The 23,088-nt window shown below is 43.6% G+C and overlaps 1 protein-coding gene across 1 annotated transcript in view; it reads right to left on the bottom strand.

Moving 5' to 3' along the window:
* Positions 1–13,107: 13,107 nt before the first annotated feature.
* mepceb (methylphosphate capping enzyme b) overlaps positions 13,108–23,088 on the bottom strand; it is a 30,824-nt gene continuing 20,843 nt past the window's right edge. Inside the window, exons 3-5 of the mRNA XM_090214959.1 lie at positions 18,172–18,396; positions 15,038–15,146; positions 13,108–14,439 (exon numbers count right to left, since the gene is read on the bottom strand). Of these exons, the coding sequence (XP_090071085.1) occupies positions 14,387–14,439; positions 15,038–15,146; positions 18,172–18,396 (387 nt within the window). The 3' untranslated portion in view covers positions 13,108–14,386. The remainder of the gene's footprint in view (positions 14,440–15,037; positions 15,147–18,171; positions 18,397–23,088) is intronic.

The raw sequence follows: 23,088 nt of genomic DNA, 5'->3' as shown, positions 1-23,088 counted from the left end.
GTCCTCGTGATGCCTTCTAGTGTTTATCAGTCCTCATGATACCTTCTAGTGTTTATCAGTCCTCATGATGCCTTCTAGTGTTTATCAGTCCTCATGATACCTTCTAGTGTTTATCAATCCTCATGATACCTTCTAGTGTTTATCAGTCCTCATGATGCCTTCTAGTGTTTATCAGTCCTCATGATGCCTTCTAGTGTTTATCAGTCCTCATGATACCTTCTAGTGTTTATCAGTCCTCATGATGCCTTCTAGTGTTTATCAGTCCTCATGATGCCTTCTAGTGTTTATCAGTCCTCATGATACCTTCTAGTGTTATCAATCTAAAACATCAATCTAAAACAGCCACTATGTTATCAATCTAAAACATCAATCTAAAACAGCCACTATGTTATCAATCTAAAACATCAATCTAAAACAGCCACTATGTTATCAATCTAAAACATCAATCTAAAACAGCCACTATGTTATCAATCTAAAACATCAATCTAAAACAGCCACTATGTTATCAATCTAAAATATCAATCTAAAACAGCCACTATGTTATCAATCTAAAATATCAATCTAAAACAGCCACTATGTTATCAATCTAAAATATCAATCTAAAACAGCCACTATGTTATCAATCTAAAATATCAATCTAAAACAGCCACTATGTTATCAATCTAAAACATCAATCTAAAACAGCCACTGTGTTATCAATCTAAAATATCAATCTAAAACAGCCACTATGTTATCAATCTAAAACATCAATCTAAAACAGCCACTATGTTATCAATCTAAAACAGCCACTATGTTATCAATCTAAAATATCAATCTAAAACAGCCACTATGTTATCAATCTAAAATATCAATCTAAAACAGCCACTATGTTATCAATCTAAAATATCAATCTAAAACAGCCACTATGTTATCAATCTAAAATATCAATCTAAAACAGCCACTGTGTTATCAATCTAAAATATCAATCTAAAACAGCCACTATGTTATCAATCTAAAACAGCCACTATGTTATCAATCTAAAACAGCCACTATGTTATCAATCTAAAACAGCCACTATGTTATCAATCTAAAACAGCCACTATGTTATCAATCTAAAACAGCCACTATGTTATCAATCTAAAACAGCCACTATGTTATCAATCTAAAACAGCCACTATGTTATCAATCTAAAACAGCCACTATGTTATCAATCTAAAACAGCCACTATGTTATCAATCTAAAACATCAATCTAAAACAGCCACTATGTTATCAATCTAAAACAGCCACTATGTTATCAATCTAAAACATCAATCTAAAACAGCCACTATGTTATCAATCTAAAATATCAATCTAAAACAGCCACTATGTTATCAATCTAAAACAGCCACTATGTTATCAATCTAAAACAGCCACTATGTTATCAATCTAAAACATCAATCTAAAACAGCCACTATGTTATCAATCTAAAACATCAATCTAAAACAGCCACTATGTTAACAATCTAAAATATCAATCTAAAACAGCTACTATGTAACAATCTAAAACAGCCACTATGTTATCAATCTAAAACAGCCACTATGTTATCAATCTAAAACAGCCACTATGTTATCAATCTAAAACAGCCACTATGTTATCAATCTAAAACAGCCACTATGTTATCAATCTAAAACAGCCACTATGTTATCAATCTAAAACATCAATCTAAAACAGCCACTATGTTATCAATCTAAAATATCAATCTAAAACAGCCACTATGTTATCAATCTAAAACAGCCACTATGTTATCAATCTAAAACAGCCACTATGTTATCAATCTAAAACATCAATCTAAAACAGCCACTATGTTATCAATCTAAAACATCAATCTAAAACAGCCACTATGTTAACAATCTAAAATATCAATCTAAAACAGCTACTATGTAACAATCTAAAACAGCCACTATGTTATCAATCTAAAACAGCCACTATGTTATCAATCTAAAACATCAATCTAAAACAGCCACTATGTTAACAATCTAAAATATCAATCTAAAACAGCTACTATGTAACAATCTAAAACAGCCACTATGTTATCAATCTAAAACAGCCACTATGTTATCAATCTAAAATATCAATCTAAAACAGCCACTATGTTATCAATCTAAAATATCAATCTAAAACAGCCACTATGTTATCAATCTAAAATATCAATCTAAAACAGCCACTATGTTATCAATCTAAAACATCAATCTAAAACAGCCACTATGTTATCAATCTAAAATATCAATCTAAAACAGCCACTGTGTTATCAATCTAAAATATCAATCTAAAACAGCCACTATGTTATCAATCTAAAACATCAATCTAAAACAGCCACTATGTTATCAATCTAAAACAGCCACTATGTTATCAATCTAAAATATCAATCTAAAACAGCCACTATGTTATCAATCTAAAATATCAATCTAAAACAGCCACTATGTTATCAATCTAAAACAGCTACTATGTAACAATCTAAAACAGCCACTATGTTATCAATCTAAAACATCAATCTAAAACAGCCACTATGTTATCAATCTAAAACATCAATCTAAAACAGCCACTATGTTAACAATCTAAAATATCAATCTAAAACAGCTACTATGTAACAATCTAAAACAGCCACTATGTTATCAATCTAAAACAGCCACTATGTTATCAATCTAAAATATCAATCTAAAACAGCCACTATGTTATCAATCTAAAATATCAATCTAAAACAGCCACTATGTTATCAATCTAAAATATCAATCTAAAACAGCCACTATGTTATCAATCTAAAACATCAATCTAAAACAGCCACTATGTTATCAATCTAAAATATCAATCTAAAACAGCCACTGTGTTATCAATCTAAAACAGCCACTATGTTATCAATCTAAAACAGCCACTATGTTATCAATCTAAAACAGCCACTATGTTATCAATCTAAAACAGCCACTATGTTATCAATCTAAAACAGCCACTATGTTATCAATCTAAAACAGCCACTATGTTATCAATCTAAAACAGCCACTATGTTATCAATCTAAAACAGCCACTATGTTATCAATCTAAAACAGCCACTATGTTATCAATCTAAAACAGCCACTATGTTATCAATCTAAAACAGCCACTATGTTATCAATCTAAAACAGCCACTATGTTATCAATCTAAAATATCAATCTAAAACAGCTACTATGTTATCAATCTAAAACATCAATCTAAAACAGCCACTATGTTATCAATCTAAAACAGCCACTATGTTATCAATCTAAAATATCAATCTAAAACAGCCACTATGTTATCAATCTAAAACAGCCACTATGTTATCAATCTAAAATATCAATCTAAAACAGCCACTATGTTATCAATCTAAAACAGCCACTATGTAACAATCTAAAACAGCCACTATGTAACAATCTAAAACAGCCACTATGTTATCAATCTAAAACAGCTACTATGTTATCAATCTAAAACAGCCACTATGTTATCAATCTAAAACAGCTACTATGTTATCAATCTAAAACAGCCACTATGTTATCAATCTAAAACAGCTACTATGTTATCAATCTAAAACAGCCACTATGTAACAATCTAAAACAGCCACTATGTTATCAATCTAAAACAGCTACTATGTTATCAATCTAAAACAGCCACTATGTTATCAATCTAAAACAGCCACTATGTTATCAATCTAAAACAGCCACTATGTTATCAATCTAAAATATCAATCTAAAACAGCTACTATGTTATCAATCTAAAACATCAATCTAAAACAGCCACTATGTTATCAATCTAAAACAGCCACTATGTTATCAATCTAAAATATCAATCTAAAACAGCCACTATGTTATCAATCTAAAACAGCCACTATGTTATCAATCTAAAATATCAATCTAAAACAGCCACTATGTTATCAATCTAAAACAGCCACTATGTAACAATCTAAAACAGCCACTATGTAACAATCTAAAACAGCCACTATGTTATCAATCTAAAACAGCTACTATGTTATCAATCTAAAACAGCCACTATGTTATCAATCTAAAACAGCTACTATGTTATCAATCTAAAACAGCCACTATGTTATCAATCTAAAACAGCTACTATGTTATCAATCTAAAACAGCCACTATGTAACAATCTAAAACAGCCACTATGTTATCAATCTAAAACAGCTACTATGTAACAACAGTGATCATGAACATAATGGTACAACTCCCCCTGACTTAGCCATGGTCTTAGGTCGGGGTCGGTGTTGGGGTCGGAGTCGGGTCTGGGGTCGGTGTTGGGGTCGGGACTGGGGTCGGGGTTGGGGTCAGGCATGGGGTCGGGGTCGGGGCTGGGGCTGGGGTCGGGGCTGGGGTCGGGGCTGGGGTCGGGGCTCGGGCTGGGACTCGTGGCCATGGCCATTCACAGATGTTGGATCTTAATTTGACTCCTTTTGTTGCAGGAGGAAAATAATCCTGCAGCAGTTTGGGATAATAATGATGATGTGCGGTCAGATGAAAGGAAATAGGAATTATCCATAAACACATGGACCCAGAACCTTATGAGTGTGTAATTTCAATTGTGTGGTTTCCCACTGAGATTTGTGGGTGCAAGTATGAGCCCCAAATGTGTCATTTAATTTTGCAACCTTGTTTCATGTTTTGTGATCATTTTTACAACCGTCACAAACTTGTAACTTGACATTTGAATGCATTCAATAGGATTTTTAAGCATAATTTATTTTCTGAGTTATTACAGGTCCATTTACGACTATCACTATTCTGCTGTGAATCAAAACACACCTGCATATTGTTAATCAGCGCTGGGAGTTCCGTCACTGTTGTCACAATACAAAAGATTCATAAACAAAGATTCACAAGTTTTGTACATTTGTAGAAAGAGATTTGCAGGCAAAATAAAATGGTTTGCGCATTGGGGGCATTACCTTTTAGTCCTGACCAATCAGTCCAAACCACTGCTGCCTGTTGCTGCAACCATTGGCTGGATTGGCCCAATAATACAATCTCAGGAAGTAGCTTTGAAGATTAAGTAATTAAGTAATTTCTACAAAGTAACGTTTTTGGCCTGAAGTATTAGAATAAAACGATCTACTTGAAGGTCGTTATTTTTGTATTTATACATATTTGTTGTTGTTGTGAAAAGGCATGACAGTACTTAGTTTATCATGTGAAATATAAACGCGACAGTTTAGCGGGGTGGGTATAAATTGTGGAAAGTTTCAACAGGAATCTGTTCCAAAAATCTCGTAAATAACAAGGTTGCCAACAAACGACGCAAACAAAGTTGTATAGCGGCAGAATAAAATACCGGGTAGGGAGTGGACTATTTACGTGTTTATTCCCATAAATGACTGTCCCTACTCTGGTATCCTATCGATAAAACATTAAGAATAAGTTCCATGGTGAGTTGAAGCCTATTCGGCAGCTGGTGATCGAGGTGGTTTGATCATGTTACTTTGTTGGCAACCTTGTACTTTACGAGGTTTTTGGAACAGATTCCTGTTGAAACTTTCCACAAATTATACCCACCCACTTTAGAGAGCTGGCATCTGACCTGCATCCTTACTATCATCTGGCAGCTTTAGATGCGAGGGGGAAACACATGGATATACTAGTTAACCATCTGATTGATCAAGTTGATTTTAAATGCCATTCGCTAGTTGTCAACAACATGTAGCTAACTAAGGCTAGAAACATTTAAACTGCTGGGGGACTCCCACCATCACTGTAGCTAATAATGTTAGGTTTCTAAAAAATGAAAAGTATATATTTGCACTTTTTGTCAAACTACTTCGTTCCACTGCCTGTTTATTGATTGAAAAAGTTGGCAAATAGGCTGCATTGTTTTTGGTATAATTTGTCTGAGTAAGATTGTGCAGTGTTTTAATTGGGCTAGTTAGCCAAATTACTGACAGACTTAGCTTGTTGTTGTTCAAGTTTTGTCATTTCAGGTGGAGATGGGGTAAGATCCCAGGGACACAGCATGGATGCCACATCACCACAGGACCATATATATTGAATGTGATTTGCCCGTAAATATCAATGATAATAACAATTGTTGTTCAGCAACATGTGCAGTAAACGCTAACATGGCTTTGGTGATGAGAGGGACATCATGTATCTATTGTCATCTCCCTGTCAGACCACTGCATGCTGCGACAAGGGCCTGGATGGTGACACATCTGCTTCAAGCTGCCTGACTGAATACTGGGGCCTTCAGTGGTGCCTTCCCCTTTGATTACAGCAAGAGTCTCCTTATCTGTCTCCTAGCCATTTAAAATGTATTTTATGCAACCAGTCATTCATACAATAGCTGACTTACATTCATGTGTCTTTATCCTATTCTTCAAGCTGGTCTGGGATATACATTTTAGTTGGCACACCTGTGTTATGTCTTATACAGAGCCTTCAGAAAGTATTCAGACCCCTTGACTGGTACAGAGCATTCAGAAAGTATTCAGACCCCTTGACTGGTACAGAGCCTTCAGAAAGTATTCAGACCCCTTGACTGGTACAGAGCATTCAGAAAGTATTCAGACCCCTTGACTGGTACAGAGCATTCAGAAAGTATTCAGACCCCTTGACTGGTACAGAGCGTTCAGAAAGTATTCAGACCCCTTGACTGGTACAGAGCGTTCAGAAAGTATTCAGACCCCTTGACTGGTACAGAGCGTTCAGAAAGTATTCAGACCCCTTGACTGGTACAGAGCGTTCAGAAAGTATTCAGACCCCTTGACTGGTACAGAGCCTTCAGAAAGTATTCAGACCCCTTGACTGGTACAGAGCGTTCAGAAAGTATTCACACCCCTTGACTGGTACAGAGCCTTCAGAAAGTATTCAGACCCCTTGACTGGTACAGAGCCTTCAGAAAGTATTCACACCCCTTGACTGGTACAGAGCGTTCAGAAAGTATTCAGACCCCTTGACTGGTACAGAGCCTTCAGAAAGTATTCACACCCCTTGACTGGTACAGAGCGTTCAGAAAGTATTCACACCCCTTGACTGGTACAGAGCGTTCAGAAAGTATTCATACCCCTTGACTGGTACAGAGCGTTCAGAAAGTATTCAGACCCCTTGACTGGTACAGAGCGTTCAGAAAGTATTCAGACCCCTTGACTGGTACAGAGCCTTCAGAAAGTATTCAGACCCCTTGACTGGTACAGAGCCTTCAGAAAGTATTCACACCCCTTGACTGGTACAGAGCGTTCAGAAAGTATTCAGACCCCTTGACTGGTACAGAGCATTCAGAAAGTATTCAGACCCCTTGACTGGTACAGAGCGTTCAGAAAGTATTCAGACCCCTTGACTGGTACAGAGCCTTCAGAAAGTATTCAGACCCCTTGACTGGTACAGAGCGTTCAGAAAGTATTCACACCCCTTGACTGGTACAGAGCCTTCAGAAAGTATTCAGACCCCTTGACTGGTACAGAGCCTTCAGAAAGTATTCACACCCCTTGACTGGTACAGAGCGTTCAGAAAGTATTCAGACCCCTTGACTGGTACAGAGCATTCAGAAAGTATTCAGACCCCTTGACTGGTACAGAGCGTTCAGAAAGTATTCAGACCCCTTGACTGGTACAGAGCCTTCAGAAAGTATTCAGACCCCTTGACTGGTACAGAGCGTTCAGAAAGTATTCAGACCCCTTGACTGGTATAGAGCGTTCAGAAAGTATCATCTATCTAATACCCCATAAGTGAAAACATGTTTTTAGACATTTTTACAAATGTATAAAAATTTAAACCCAGAAATATCTCATTTACATAGGTATTCACACCCCTGAGTCAATACTTTGTAGAAGCTCCTTTGGCGGAGATTACAGCTGAGTCCCATACTTGGATTGTGCAACATTTGCCCATTGCTAGACAACCATTTCCAGGTCTGCCGTAGATTTAAGTCAAACTGGAAATCGGCCACTCAGGAACCATCTACTTGTCATCTTGGTAAGCAACTCCGGAGTAGATTTGGCCTTTTTTAAACATTTTATTATTGTCCTGCTGGAAGGTGAATTAATCTCCCTGTGTCTGGTGGAATGCAGACAACCAGGTTTTACAATAAAATTTTGCCTGTGCTTAATTCAATTTTTTTTTAAAGAAAAACTCATGCCCTTAATGATTACAAGCATACCCATAACATGATGCAGCCACCACCATGCTTGAAAATATAAAGAGTGGTACTCAGTGATATGTTTGGGGCAAATCCAACAACTCTTTGTATTCAGGATAAAAGTGAATTGTTTTGCCACATTTATTTTGCAGTATTACTTTAGTGCCTTGTTGCAAACAGGATGCATGTTTTGGAATATGTTGATGCTGTACATGCTTAATTTTCCCTCTGTCATTTAGGTTAGTATTGTGGAGGCACTACAATGTTGTTGATCCCTCCTCAGTTTTCTCTGATCACAGCCATTAAACTCTGTAACTGTTTTAAAGTCACCATTGGCCTCATGGTTAAATACCTGAGTGGTTTTCTTCCTCTCCGGCAACTGAGTTAGGAAGGACGCCTGTATTTCTGTAGTGACTGAGTGTATTGATACACCATCCAGTGTAATTAATAACTTCCTCATGCTCAAAGGGATATTCAATGTCTGATTTTTATTTTGACCCATCTACCAATAGGTGCCCTTCTTTGTGAGGCATTGGAAAACCTCCCTGGTCTTTGTGGTTGAATCTGTGTTTGAAATTCACTGCTCGACTGAGGGATCTTATAGATAATTGTATGTGTGGGGTACAGAGAGGAGGTAGTCATTCAGAGTTCCTGCAACTTCTGCGACTTGTTAAGCACATGTTTACTCCTGAACTTTATGTAGTCTTGCCATAACAAAGGGGTTGAATACTTATTGACTCAAGACATTTCAGCTTTTCATTTTTAATTGGAAGGAATGTCAAACATTCCACTTTAACGTTATGGGGTTCTGTGTGTAGGCTAGTGAGGGGAAACAATCTATTTAATACATTTTACAATGTGGAAAAGGTCAAGGCACTGTGTGTACATGAATAAACATATATTCACCCTGGAAATGAGATTTTCATTGATTTGAGTCGAAAGCAGAAAGTGTCTTGATGGAGAAAGTCCATGTTGTTTAAATTACCATAGTAGTTCAAATGAGAACAGGCTATGAAACATGTTTCAGTTACCATAGTAATTCAAATGAGAACAGGCTATGAAACATGTTTCAGTTACCATAGTAATTCAAATGAGAACAGGCTATGAAACATGTTTCAGTTACCATAGTAATTCAAATGAGAACAGGCTATAAAACATGTTTCAGTTACCATAGTAATTCAAATGAGAACAGGCTATAAAACATGTTTCAGTTACCATAGTAATTCAAATGAGAACAGGCTATAAAACATGTTTCAGTTACCATAGTAATTAAAATGAGAACAGGCTATGAAACATGTTTCAGTTACCATAGTAATTCAAATGAGAACAGGCTATGAAACATGTTTCAGTTACCATAGTAGTTCAAATGAGAACAGGCTATGAAACATGTTTCAGTTACCATAGTAACGTATTGTTTTGTAACATGAGTAGTTTATAGAACAGTTTGATTAAGTGTGCCTTGAATTCTAAATAAATCACAGTGTCACCAGTAAAGCACCCCCAGACCTCCTCCTCCATGCTTCACGGTGGGAACCACACATGCGGAGATCATCCGTTCACCTACTCTGCGTCTCACAAACACACGGCGGTAGAACCAAAAATCTCAAATTTGGACTCATCAGACTAAAGGACAGATTTCCACCAGTCTAATGTCCATTGCTCATGTTTCTTGGTCCAAGCAAGTCTCTTCTTATTATTGGTGTCCTTTAGTAGTGGTTTCTTTACAGAAAGTCAACCATGAAGGTCTGATTCACAGTCTCTGAACAGCTGATGTGTCTGTTACTTTTGGGCTGCAATTTCTGAGGCTGATAACTCTAATGAACTTATCCTCTGCAGTAGAGGTAACTCTGGGTCTACCTTTCCTGTGGCGGTCCTCATGAGAGCCAGTTTCATCATAGCGATTGATGGTTTTTGCAACTGCACTGCAAATTTTCAGATTGACTGACCTTCATGTCTTCAAATATTGATGGACTGTCATTTCTCTTTGCTTATTTCAGCTGTTCTTGCCATAATATGGACTTGGTATTTTACCAAATAGGGTTATCTTCTGTATACCACCCCTACCTGGTCACAATTCCACAATTTAACTTTTAACAAGGAACACTGAAATGCATTCCAGGTGACTTCCTCATGAAGCTGGTTGAGAAAATGCCAAGAGAGTGCAAAGCTGTCATCAAGATAAAGGGTGGCTATTTTGAAGAATCTCAAATATAAAATATGTTTAGATTGGTTTAACACTTTTTTGGTTACTACATGATTCCATATGTGTTATTTCATAGTTTTGATGTCTTCATTATTATTCTACAATGTAGAATAAAAAATAAAGAAAAACCCTTGAATGAGGTGTCCAAACTTTTGACTGGTACTGTATTTGTCAGGGTTGGGGTCAATTTGAATTGAAGGCATTCAATTCACGACATAAACTGAAATTCCAATTAAACAATTCAAAATAGCATCTATTTTTAATGACATCTCAATAAACTGATAATTAGAAACTATTTGTAGAATAAATAAAAAAACTCATATTCTCAATTTATTTAACTAGGTAAGTCAGTTTAGTACAAATTAAGATTAAAAGATTAAGATTAAAAATAAATTAAATAAGAATATGGGACAAAACATACATCATGACAAGAGAGACAATGCTACATAAAGAGACTGAAGATGACAACATAGCATGGCAGCAACACCACATGACGACAACATGGTACAAACATTCTTGGGCACAGACAACAGCACACAAGGCAAGAAGGTAGAGACAACAGCACACAGGGCAAGAAGGTAGAGACAGCACACAGGGCAAGAAGGTAGAGACAACAGCACACAGGGCAAGAAGGTAGAGACAACAGCACACAGGGCAAGAAGGTAGAGACAACAGCACACAGGGCAAGAAGGTAGAGACAACAGCACACAGGGCAAGAAGGTAGAGACAACAGCACACAGGGCAAGAAGGTAGAGACAGCAGCACACAGGGCAAGAAGGTAGAGACAACAGCACACAGGGCAAGAAGGTAGAGACAGCAGCACACAGGGCAAGAAGGTAGAGACAACAGCACACAGGGCAAGAAGGTAGAGACAACAGCACACAGGGCAAGAAGGTAGAGACAACAGCACAGAGGGCAAGAAGGTAGAGACAACAGCACACAGGGCAAGAAGGTAGAGACAACGATACATCACGAGAAGCAGCCACAGCTGTCAGTAAGAGTGTCCATGGTTGAGTCTTTGAATGAAGAGATGGAGATAAAACTGTCCAGTTTGAGTGTTTGTTGCAGCTCGTTCCAGTCGCTAGCTGCAGTGAACTGAACAGAGGAGCGACCCAGGGATGTGTGTGCTTTGGGGACCTTTAACAGAATGTGGCTGACAGAACGGGTGTTGTATGTGGAGGATGAGGGCTGCAGTAGATATCTCAGATAGGGGGGAGTGAACAGGTGTTGTATGTGGAGGATGAGGGCTGCAGTAGGTATCTCAGATAGGGGGGAAGTGAGGCCTAAGAGGGTTTTATAAAGAAGCATCAACCAGTGGGTCTTGCGACGGGTATACAGAGATGACCAGTTTACAGAGGAGTATAGAGTGCAGTGAGGTGTCCTATAAGGAGCATTGGTGGCAAATCTGATGGCCGAATGGTAAAGAACATCTAGCCACTAGAGAGCACCCTTATATTCAGATCACTTCCTGTGCGGCAGGTAGCCTAGAGGTTGGGCCAGTAACCGAAAGGTTGCTGGTTCAAATCCCCAAGACACTTAAACCTAATTGCTCCTGTAAGTCGCTTTGGAGAAGAACGTCTGCGAAATGACTAAAACAATTAATAAAAAATAACTACCTATCAGTTTGAATGATAGAGGGCTTCCACCATTTTAAAGTAGTCAACTGGGTGGAGATTCCTATGGGTTGTAGCCTCAATGACGCTGCCCATGCTGTCACAGAAGCTATAATGGAACAGGAATAAAGATGAGTCCTCTAGTCATCTCTATGGTTTGACCTCACCCAGTCTATTGTACACTGCCAGCCTGCCACTAGTCAACGCTGCTAGGTAGATAGTAGGTCTACTGATAGACAGCCAGACCACGGCCAGATCAAAACAAACTGTTGTTTCAAACTAACGCTTTATTGCATCATAATAACAAACAAACCAATGAGAAACACACAGCTAACTAGCACCACCATGCCCCGACGCCGAGCCAGAGCTCCCCGCCACTGCCCTGGGGTTAGCCGCAGGAGGAGGGGCGGCCGGCGGAGATGCTAGTTCATCGCTACCAAACTCAATGGACACCAAGGGGTGCACATTTTGATTTTTGCCCTCTACTAGAACTAGTACTACACAGCTGATTGAAATGATCAAAGCTGGGGGTCCTGAGTAGAAGACTGGGCCTTGTAGTTCACCTTCATGTCCAGCAGGGGAAGTAGAAGACTGGGCCTTGTAGTTCACCTTCATGTCCAGCAGGGGAAGTAGAAGACTAGGCCTTGTAGTTCACCGTCATGTCCAGCAGGGGAAGTAGAAGACTGGGCCTTGTAGTTCACCGTCATGTCCAGCAGGGGAAGTAGAAGACTGGGCCTTGTAGTTCACCGTCATGTCCAGCAGGGGAAGTAGAAGACTGGGCCTTGTAGTTCACCGTCATGTCCAGCAGGGGAAGTAGAAGACTAGGCCTTGTAGTTCACCGTCATGTCCAGCAGGGGAAGTAGAAGACTGGGCCTTGTAGTTCACCGTCATGTCCAGCAGGGGAAGTAGAAGACTGGGCCTTGTAGTTCACCTTCATGTCCAGCAGGGGAAGTAGAATTCCACTGAGTGATGAGATGGAGGTAAATCCTGCGGTTGGAGGAAACTAAAGAGGAACTGGTCTATATCAGCTAGGGTTTCAGACCCAGATGAAGTCTAGTCCAGAGTAACTAGTATGTTCATTGGAGATTCTCCATTTCATTAGTTTTTTTAGTTCTGGACGAGGCATAATCTGGGTCCGTTAAACTGGTACCTAGAGGCAGTTCTTAACAACAGGTCTGACACACACACACACTGGATCAGAAGAAGACAGTTTATTGTAGCAGGTTACTGTTTAAAACATGGATGAGTCTGGAAGGAAATGACCTCATTAGGCAGGGAGGAAGTCCCACCTCTCAGAACACACACTAGGAAGAACACTTTTATAAAGAAACATCAGCTTGTTAATGACACACACACACACACACACACACACACACACACACACACACACACACACACACACACACACACACACACACACACACACACACACACACACACACACACACACACACACACACAACCTCCCTCATACACACAGAAACACACACACACACACACACAATTACAACCTCCCTCATACACACAGAAACACACACACACACACACAATTACAACCTCCCTCATACACACAGAAACACACACACACACACACACACACACACACACACACACACACACACACACACATACATACACACACACACACACACACACACACAATTACAACCTCCCTCATACACACAGAAACACACACACACACACAATTACAACCTCCCTCATACACACAGAAACACACACACACACACACACACAATTACAACCTCCCTCATTCACACAGAAACACACACACACACACACAATTACAACCTCCCTCATACACACAGAAACACACACACATACACACACAATTACAACCTCCCTCATACACACAGAAACACACACACACACACACACACACAATTACAACCTCCCTCATACACACAGAAACACACACACATATATATAATAACATGCCTCCTCGTACACACACTGGAGAAGAACTGGCAGACACACACTCAGGCCCCGCTTGGCTCCTTGTGGTTCTAGTTTCTACTTCCTCCTCCAGGCTCCCTGTTCATTCAGTGGGGTTGAATCAGAGAGGGTGAAACTGGCTCTGCAGAGGGCTCAACCAGGACGCCACGTCTCAGTAGACAGATGACTGAGTGGAGAGAGATAGGAGGGTGCCCTGGCCGTGAACTGTGTGGTTTACAAGTCTCTAGTTCAGTCTGTTAATAGTTTGGTCAGTCAGTCTGGCTGACTAACTAATCATTGATTAATAGTTTTGTCAGTCTGCCTGACTGATCAATCAGTTATGAGTCATTAGAAGCTCCTCTCATCCAATCACGGTTTGAGCGTTCCACCAGAGTTCAGGTAGTGGTGAGCGTCCACCAATCATACCAGCTGGGCGGTTGTTTCCATGGAGCCAGGCAGCGCTCTCGGCAGCGGTCCACTTCCTGCGGTGCTTCGGCACTCACGTGTCATATCTTGACCCAGTCACTTCCTGGGGGCGGGGCCTTTGTGGAACAGGTAGATTGGCCTCTGGAATCCTGGGACACACACACACACACAGTTAACACAAGTGCACAGACAGACAAACACACACACACTGTTAGCACACACACACACAGACACACACACACACACACACACACACAGACACACACACAGTTAACACAAGTACACACACACACACAGTTAACACAAGTGCACACACACACACACACACTTAACACAAGCACACACACAGTTAACACAAGTACACACATAGACACACACACACACACACAGTTAACACACTGTTAGCACACACACACAGTTAAGACACTGTTAACACACACACACTGTTAACACACACACACTGTTAACACACACACACACACACGGTTAACACACACACAGACTGTTAACACACTGGTAACACACACACACACACACACACACACACACTGTTAACACACTGTTAACACACACACAGTGTTAACACATACCCACACTGTTAACGCACACACACACACTGTTAACACACACACACACACACTGTTAACACACACACACACTGTTAACACATACCCACACTGTTAACACACACACACACACACACTATTAACACACACACACACACTGTTAACACACACACATTGTTACCTGTATCAGTCAGTAGTCTGTAACAGGTGAAGCCCACAGTAGAGGTGAGGTAACAACAGAAGTTGTCAGGTCTCAGTCTGATATCGCAGTAGTTCCTGTACGTCGTCTCCTAGGAAACACAACACATGCTGATGTCATACACTGTAGAAGTTCCAAACACCTTTCTGCTTCCTGGTATCCCTGGGGTCGGGGTCCCGGGTGTTGGGGTCCCTGGTGTTGGGGTCACTGGGGTCGGGGTCCCTGGGGTCGGGGTCCCTGGTGTTGGGGTCCCTGGGGTTGGGGTCCCTGGTGTTGGGGTCCCTGGGGTCGGGGTCCCTGGTGTTGGGGTCACTGGTATTGGGATCCCTGGTATTGGGATCCCTGGTATTGGGATCCCTGGTATTGGGATCCCTGGTATTGGGATCCCTGGTATTGGGATCCCTGTACGATCAACCTGGACTCAAGTCAGCTGATGTCTATATAGCTCCCTGTGTGTGTGTACCGTGATGGTGTGTGTGTGTGTGTGTGTACCGTGATGGTGTGTGTGTGTGTTCCGTGGTGGAGGTGTGTGTGTGTGTTCTGTGATGGTGTGTGTGTGTGTGTACTGTGATGGTGTGTGTGTGTGTGTGTGTGTGTACCATGATAGGTGTGTGTGTGTGTGTGTACCATGATAGGTGTGTGTGTGTGTACCGTGATAGGTGTGTGTGTGTGTGTAACGTGATAGGTGTGTGTGTGTGTGTGTACCGTGATAGGTGTGTGTGTGTACCGTGATAGGTGTGTGTGTGTGTGTGTATCGTGATAGGTGTGTGTGTGTGTGTATCGTGATAGGTGTGTGTGTGTACCGTGATAGGTGTGTGTGTGTGTGTGTGTACCGTGATGGTGTGTGTACCGTGATGGTGTGTGTGTGTGTGTGTACCGTGATGGTATGTGTACCATGGTGTGTGTGTACCGTGATTATGTGTGTGTGTGTTCCGTGGTGTGTGTGTACCGTGGTGTGTGTGTACCGTGATGGTGTGTGTGTGTGTGTACCGTGATGGTGTGTGTGTGTGTGTACCGTGATGGTGTGTGTGTGTACCGTGATGGTGTGTGTGTGTACCGTGATGGTGTGTGTGTGTTCCGTGGTGTGTGTGTGTACTGTGATGGTGTGTGTGTGTGTACCGTAATGGTGTGTGTGTGTGTATTCTGTGGTGTGTGCACCGTGGCGTGTGTGTTCCGTGGCGTGTGTGTACCGTGATGATGTGTGTGTGTGTTCCGTGGTGTGTGTGTACCGTGATGGTGTGTGTGTGTGTGTACCGTGATGGTGTGTGTGTGTACCGTGATGGTGTGTGTGTGTACCGTGATGGTGTGTGTGTGTTCCGTGGTGTGTGTGTGTACTGTGATGGTGTGTGTGTGTGTACCGTAATGGTGTGTGTGTGTATTCTGTGGTGTGTGCACCGTGGCGTGTGTGTTCCGTGGCGTGTGTGTCTCAGCCTCCAGTATTTATGCTGCAGTAGTTTATGTGTCGGGGGGGCTAGGGTCAGTTTGTTATATCTGGAGTACTTCTCCTGTCCTATTCGGTGTCCTGTGTGAATCTAAGTGTGCGTTCTCTAATTCTCTCCTTCTCTCTTTCTCTCTCTCGGAGGACCTGAGCCCTAGGACCATGCCCCAGGACTACCTGACATGATGACTCCTTGCTGTCCCCAGTCCACCTGGCCGTGCTGCTGCTCCAGTTTCAACTGTTCTGCCTTATTATTATTCGACCATGCTGATCATTTATGAACATTTGAACATCTTGGCAATGTTCTGTTATAATCTCCACCCGGCACAGCCAGAAGAGGACTGGCCATCCCACATATGCTCTCTCTAATTCTCTCTTTCTTTCTCTCTCTCGGAGGACCTGAGCCCTAGGACCATGCCCCAGGAATACCTGACATGATGACTCCTTGCTGTCCCCAGTCCACCTGACTGTGCTGCTGCTCCAGTTTCAACTGTTCTGCCTTATTATTATTCGACCATGCTGGTCATTTATGAACATTTGAACATCTTGACCATGTTCTGTTATAATCTCCACCCGGCACAGCCAGAAGAGGACTGGCCATCCCACATAGCCTGGTTCCTCTCTAGGTTTCTTCCTAGGTTTTGGCCTTTCTAGGGAGTTTTTCCTAGCCACCGTGCTTCTACACCTGCATTGCTTGCTGTTTGGGGTTTTAGGCTGGGTTTCTGTACAGCACTTTGAGATATCAGCTGATGTACGAAGGGCTATATAAATAAATTTGATTTGATTTGATTTGTGTGCACCGTGGTGTGTGTGTACCGTGGTGTGTGTGTACCGTGGTGTGTGTGTACCGTGGTGTGTGTGTACCGTGGTGTGTGTGTTCCGTGGTGTGTGTGTACCGTGGTGTGTGTGTTCCGTGGTGTGTGTGTACCGTGGTGTGTGTGTTCCGTGGTATGTGTGCACAGTGGTGTGTGTGTACCGTGGTGTGTGTGTACCGTGGTGTGTGTGTACCGTGGTGTGTGTGTTCCGTGGTGTGTGTGTACCGTGGTGTGTGTGTACCGTGGTGTGTGTGTACCGTGGTGTGTGTGTACCGTGGTGTGTGTGTTCCGTGGTGTGTGTGTACCGTGGTGTGTGTGTTCCGTGGTGTGTGTGTACCGTGGTGTGTGTGTACCGTGGTGTGTGTGTTCCGTGGTGTGTGTGTACCGTGGTGTGTGTGTTCCGTGGTGTGTGTGTACCGTGGTGTGTGTGTTCCGTGGTGTGTGTGTACCGTGGTGTGTGTGTACCGTGGTGTGTGTGTACCGTGGTGTGTGTGTACCGTGGTGTGTGTGTACCGTGGTGTGTGTGTTCCGTGGTGTGTGTGTACCGTGGTGTGTGTGTTCCGTGGTGTGTGTGTACCGTGTTGTGTGTGTTCCGTGGTGTGTGTGTACCGTGGTGTGTGTGTACCGTGGTGTGTGTGTTCCGTGGTGTGTGTGTACCGTGGTGTGTGTGTTCCGTGGTGTGTGTGTACCGTGGTGTGTGTGTTCCGTGGTGTGTGTACCGTGGTGTGTGTGTACCGTGGTGTGTGTGTACCGTGATGTGTGTGTACCGGGGTGTGTGTGTACCGTGGTGTGTGTGTTCCGTGGTGTGTGTGTTCCGTGGTGTGTGTGTACCGTGGTGTGTGTGTTCCGTGGTGTGTGTGTACCGTGATGTTCTTGCTGCGGCAGTAGGAGCTCCAGGGTTGTGGTTCCAGGAGGAGAATGCCACCTGGTCGTAGGTGTGTATAGATCTGTCTGAACATTCTGACCACGCCCCCGTCGCCACCGTGCAGTTGGACCCACTTGGTCACGCCCAGACACAGGATGACATCATATCCTGCGGTGACGTCGTCACCATGGGGACATAGTTCTCGGTCCTCCATGTAATCACCCTAGGAAACAGACAAGGGTAGGAACACACTGGTAAAACTGTGACGTGGTGTTAAGGATTGGGGAGGGGAAGCTGATGCTACATACCGAGTGGAAACGTCACCACAAGGTAACAGTGCCAACCTAAAGAGTAGGGGTTAGAGAGTAGGGGTTAGAGAGTAGGGTTTAGAGAGTAGAGAGTAGGGGTTAGAGAGTAGGGGTTGGAGAGTAGGGGTTAGAGAGTAGGGGTTAGAGAGTAGGGGTTAGAGAGTAGGGGTTAGAGAGTAGGGGATAGACAGTAGGGGGAAGAGAGGATGGCCTAGAGAGTAGGGGTTAGAGAGTAGAGAGTAGGGGTTAGAGAGTAGGGGTTGGAGAGTAGGGGTTAGAGAGTAGGGGTTAGAGAGTAGGGGTTAGAGAGTAGGGGTTAGAGAGTAGCGTTTGGAGAGTAGCGGTTGGAGAGTAGAGGTTAGAGAGTAGGGGTTAGAGAGTAGAGAGTAGGGGTTAGAGAGTAGGGGTTGGAGAGTAGAGAGTAGGGATTAGAGAGTAGAGAGTAGGGGTTAGAGAGTATAGAGTAGGGGTTAGAGAGTAGAGAGTAGGGGTTAGAGAGTATAGAGTATGGGTTAGAGAGTAGAGAGTAGGGGTTAGAGAGTAGGGGTTAGAGAGTAGAGAGCAGGGGTTGGAGAGTAGGGGTTAGAGAGTAGGGGTTGGAGAGTAGAGAGTAGGGGTTAGAGAGTATAGAGTAGGGGTTAGAGAGTAGGGGTTGGAGAGTAGAGAGTAGTGGCTAGAAAGTAGGGGTTAGAGAGTAGAGAGTAGAGAGTAGGGTTTAGAGAGTAGGGTTTAGAGATAGAGAGTAGGGGTTAGAGAGTAGAGAGTAGGGGTTAGAGAGTAGAGAGTAGGGGTTAGAGAGTAGAGAGTAGGGGTTAGAGAGTAGAGAGTAGGGGTTGGAGAGTAGAGAGTAGGGGTTAGAGAGTAGAGAGTAGGGGTTAGAGAGTAGAGAGTAGGGGTTAGAGAGTAGAGAGTAGGGGTTAGAGAGTAGAGAGTAGGGGTTGGAGAGAAGGGGTTAGAGAGTAGAGAGTAGGGGTTAGAGAGTAGGGGTTAGAGAGTAGGGGTTAGAGAGTAGGGGTTAGAGAGTAGAGAGTAGGGGTTAGAGAGTAGGGGTTAGAGAGTAGAGAGTAGGGGTTAGAGTGTAGAGAGTAGGGGTTGGAGAGTAGGGGTTAGAGAGTAGAGAGTAGGGGTTAGAGAGTAGGGGTTAGAGAGTAGGGGTTAGAGAGTAGGGGTTAGAGAGTAGGGGTTAGAGAGTAGGGGTTAGAGAGTAGAGAGTAGAGAGTAGAGAGTAGGGTTTAGAGAGTAGGGTTTAGAGATAGAGAGTAGGGGTTAGAGAGTAGAGAGTAGGGGTTAGAGAGTAGAGAGTAGGGGTTAGAGAGTAGAGAGTAGGGGTTAGAGAGTAGAGAGTAGGGGTTGGAGAGTAGAGAGTAGGGGTTAGAGAGTAGAGAGTAGGGGTTAGAGAGTAGAGAGTAGGGGTTAGAGAGTAGAGAGTAGGGGTTAGAGAGTAGAGAGTAGGGGTTGGAGAGAAGGGGTTAGAGAGTAGAGAGTAGGGGTTAGAGAGTAGGGGTTAGAGAGTAGGGGTTAGAGAGTAGAGAGTAGGGGTTGGAGAGTAGGGGTTAGAGAGTAGGGGTTGGAGAGTAGGGGTTGGAGAGTAGAGAGTAGGGGTTGGAGAGTAGGGGTTAGAGAGTAGGGGTTAGAGAGTAGAGAGCAGGGGTTAGAGAGTAGGGGTTAGAGAGTAGGGGTTGGAGAGTAGAGAGTAGGGGTTAGAGAGTAGGGGTTAGAGAGTAGGGGTTGGAGAGTAGAGAGTAGGGGTTGGAGAGTAGGGGTTAGAGAGTAGGGGTTGGAGAGTAGAGAGCAGGGGTTAGAGAGTAGGGGTTAGAGAGTAGGGGTTGGAGAGTAGAGAGTAGGGGTTAGAGTGTAGAGAGTAGGGGTTGGAGAGTAGAGAGTAGGGGCTAGAGAGTAGGGGTTAGAGAGTAGAGAGTAGGGGTTAGAGAGTAGGGGCTAGAGAGTAGGGGTTAGAGAGTAGGGGTTAGAGAGTAGAGAGTAGGGGTTGGAGAGTAGGGGTTAGAGAGTAGGGGTTAGAGAGTAGGGGTTAGAGAGTAGGGGTTAGAGAGTAGGGGTTAGAGAGTAGGGGTTGGAGAGTAGGGGTTAGAGAGTAGCGGTTGGAGATTAGGGGTTGGAGATTAGGGGTTAGAGAGTAGGGGTTAGAGAGTAGGGGTTAGAGAGTAGGGGTTAGAGAGTAGGGGTTAGAGAGTAGCGGTTGGAGATTAGGGGTTGGAGAGTAGGGGTTAGAGAGTAGCGGTTGGAGAGTAGCGGTTGGAGAGTAGAGGTTAGAGAGTAGGGGTTAGAGAGTAGCGGTTGGAGATTAGGGGTTGGAGAGTAGAGGTTAGAGAGTAGCGGTTGGAGAGTAGGGGTTGGAGAGTAGGGGTTAGAGAGTAGGGGTTAGAGAGTAGGGGTTAGAGAGCAGGGGTTAGAGAGTAGGGGTTGGAGAGTAGAGAGCAGGGGTTAGAGAGTAGGGGTTAGAGAGTAGGGGTTGGAGAGTAGAGAGTAGGGGTTAGAGTGTAGAGAGTAGGGGTTGGAGAGTAGAGAGTAGGGGCTAGAGAGTAGGGGTTAGAGAGTAGGGGTTAGAGAGTAGGGGTTGGAGAGTAGAGAGTAGGGGTTAGAGTGTAGAGAGTAGGGGTTGGAGAGTAGAGAGTAGGGGCTAGAGAGTAGGGGTTAGAGAGTAGGGGTTAGAGAGTAGAGAGTAGGGGTTAGAGAGTAGGGGTTAGAGAGTAGGGGTTAGAGAGTAGAGAGTAGGGGTTGGAGAGTAGGGGTTAGAGAGTAGGGGTTAGAGAGTAGGGGTTAGAGAGTAGGGGTTAGAGAGTAGGGGTTGGAGAGTAGGGGTTAGAGAGTAGCGGTTGGAGATTAGGGGTTGGAGATTAGGGGTTAGAGAGTAGGGGTTAGAGAGTAGGGGTTAGAGAGTAGGGGTTAGAGAGTAGGGGTTAGAGAGTAGCGGTTGGAGATTAGGGGTTGGAGAGTAGGGGTTAGAGAGTAGCGGTTGGAGAGTAGCGGTTGGAGAGTAGAGGTTAGAGAGTAGGGGTTAGAGAGTAGCGGTTGGAGATTAGGGGTTGGAGAGTAGAGGTTAGAGAGTAGCGGTTGGAGAGTAGGGGTTGGAGAGTAGGGGTTAGAGAGTAGGGGTTAGAGAGTAGGGGTTAGAGAGCAGGGGTTAGAGAGTAGGGGTTGGAGAGTAGAGAGCAGGGGTTAGAGAGTAGGGGTTAGAGAGTAGGGGTTGGAGAGTAGAGAGTAGGGGTTAGAGTGTAGAGAGTAGGGGTTGGAGAGTAGAGAGTAGGGGCTAGAGAGTAGGGGTTAGAGAGTAGGGGTTAGAGAGTAGAGAGTAGGGGTTAGAGAGTAGGGGCTAGAGAGTAGGGGTTAGAGAGTAGGGGTTAGAGAGTAGAGAGTAGGGGTTAGAGAGTAGGGGTTAGAGAGTAGGGGTTAGAGAGTAGGGGTTAGAGAGTAGTGGTTAGAGAGTAGGGGTTAGAGAGTAGGGGTTAGAGAGTAGGGGTTGGAGAGTAGGGGTTAGAGAGTAGAGAGTAGGGGTTAGAGAGTAGGGGTTAGAGAGTAGAGAGTAGGGGTTAGAGTGTAGAGAGTAGGGGTTGGAGAGTAGGGGTTAGAGAGTAGAGAGTAGGGGTTGGAGAGTAGGGGTTAGAGAGTAGGGGTTAGAGAGTAGGGGTTAGAGAGTAGGGGTTAGAGAGTAGGGGTTAGAGAGTAGGGGTTAGAGAGTAGAGAGTAGGGGTTAGAGTGTAGAGAGTAGGGGTTAGAGAGTAGAGAGCAGGGGTTGGAGAGTAGGGGTTAGAGAGTAGGGGTTAGAGAGTAGAGAGTAGGGGTTAGAGTGTAGAGAGTAGGGGTTAGAGAGTAGAGAGCAGGGGTTGGAGAGTAGGGGTTAGAGAGTAGGGGTTGGAGAGTAGAGAGTAGGGGTTGGAGAGTAGGGGTTAGAGAGTAGGGGTTGGAGAGTAGAGAGCAGGGGTTAGAGAGTAGGGGTTAGAGAGTAGGGGTTGGAGAGTAGAGAGTAGGGGTTAGAGAGTAGGGGTTAGAGAGTAGGGGTTAGAGAGTAGAGAGTAGGGGTTGGAGAGTAGGGGTTAGAGAGTAGGGGTTGGAGAGTAGGGGTTGGAGAGTAGAGAGTAGGGGTTGGAGAGTAGGGGTTAGAGAGTAGGGGTTGGAGAGTAGAGAGCAGGGGTTAGAGAGTAGGGGTTAGAGAGTAGGGGTTGGAGAGTAGAGAGTAGGGGTTAGAGAGTAGGGGTTAGAGAGTAGGGGTTGGAGAGTAGAGAGTAGGGGTTGGAGAGTAGGGGTTAGAGAGTAGGGGTTGGAGAGTAGAGAGCAGGGGTTAGAGAGTAGGGGTTAGAGAGTAGGGGTTGGAGAGTAGAGAGTAGGGGTTAGAGTGTAGAGAGTAGGGGTTGGAGAGTAGAGAGTAGGGGCTAGAGAGTAGGGGTTAGAGAGTAGGGGTTAGAGAGTAGAGAGTAGGGGTTAGAGAGTAGGGGCTAGAGAGTAGGGGTTAGAGAGTAGGGGTTAGAGAGTAGAGAGTAGGGGTTGGAGAGTAGGGGTTAGAGAGTAGGGGTTAGAGAGTAGGGGTTAGAGAGTAGGGGTTAGAGAGTAGGGGTTAGAGAGTAGGGGTTGGAGAGTAGGGGTTAGAGAGT

Source organism: Oncorhynchus mykiss, chromosome 21 (genome assembly GCF_057628025.1).
Source record: "Oncorhynchus mykiss isolate SJ-2025 chromosome 21, ASM5762802v1, whole genome shotgun sequence".
Taxonomy (NCBI): Eukaryota; Metazoa; Chordata; class Actinopteri; order Salmoniformes; family Salmonidae; genus Oncorhynchus; species Oncorhynchus mykiss.
This window is presented reverse-complemented; position numbering and strand designations above follow the sequence as displayed.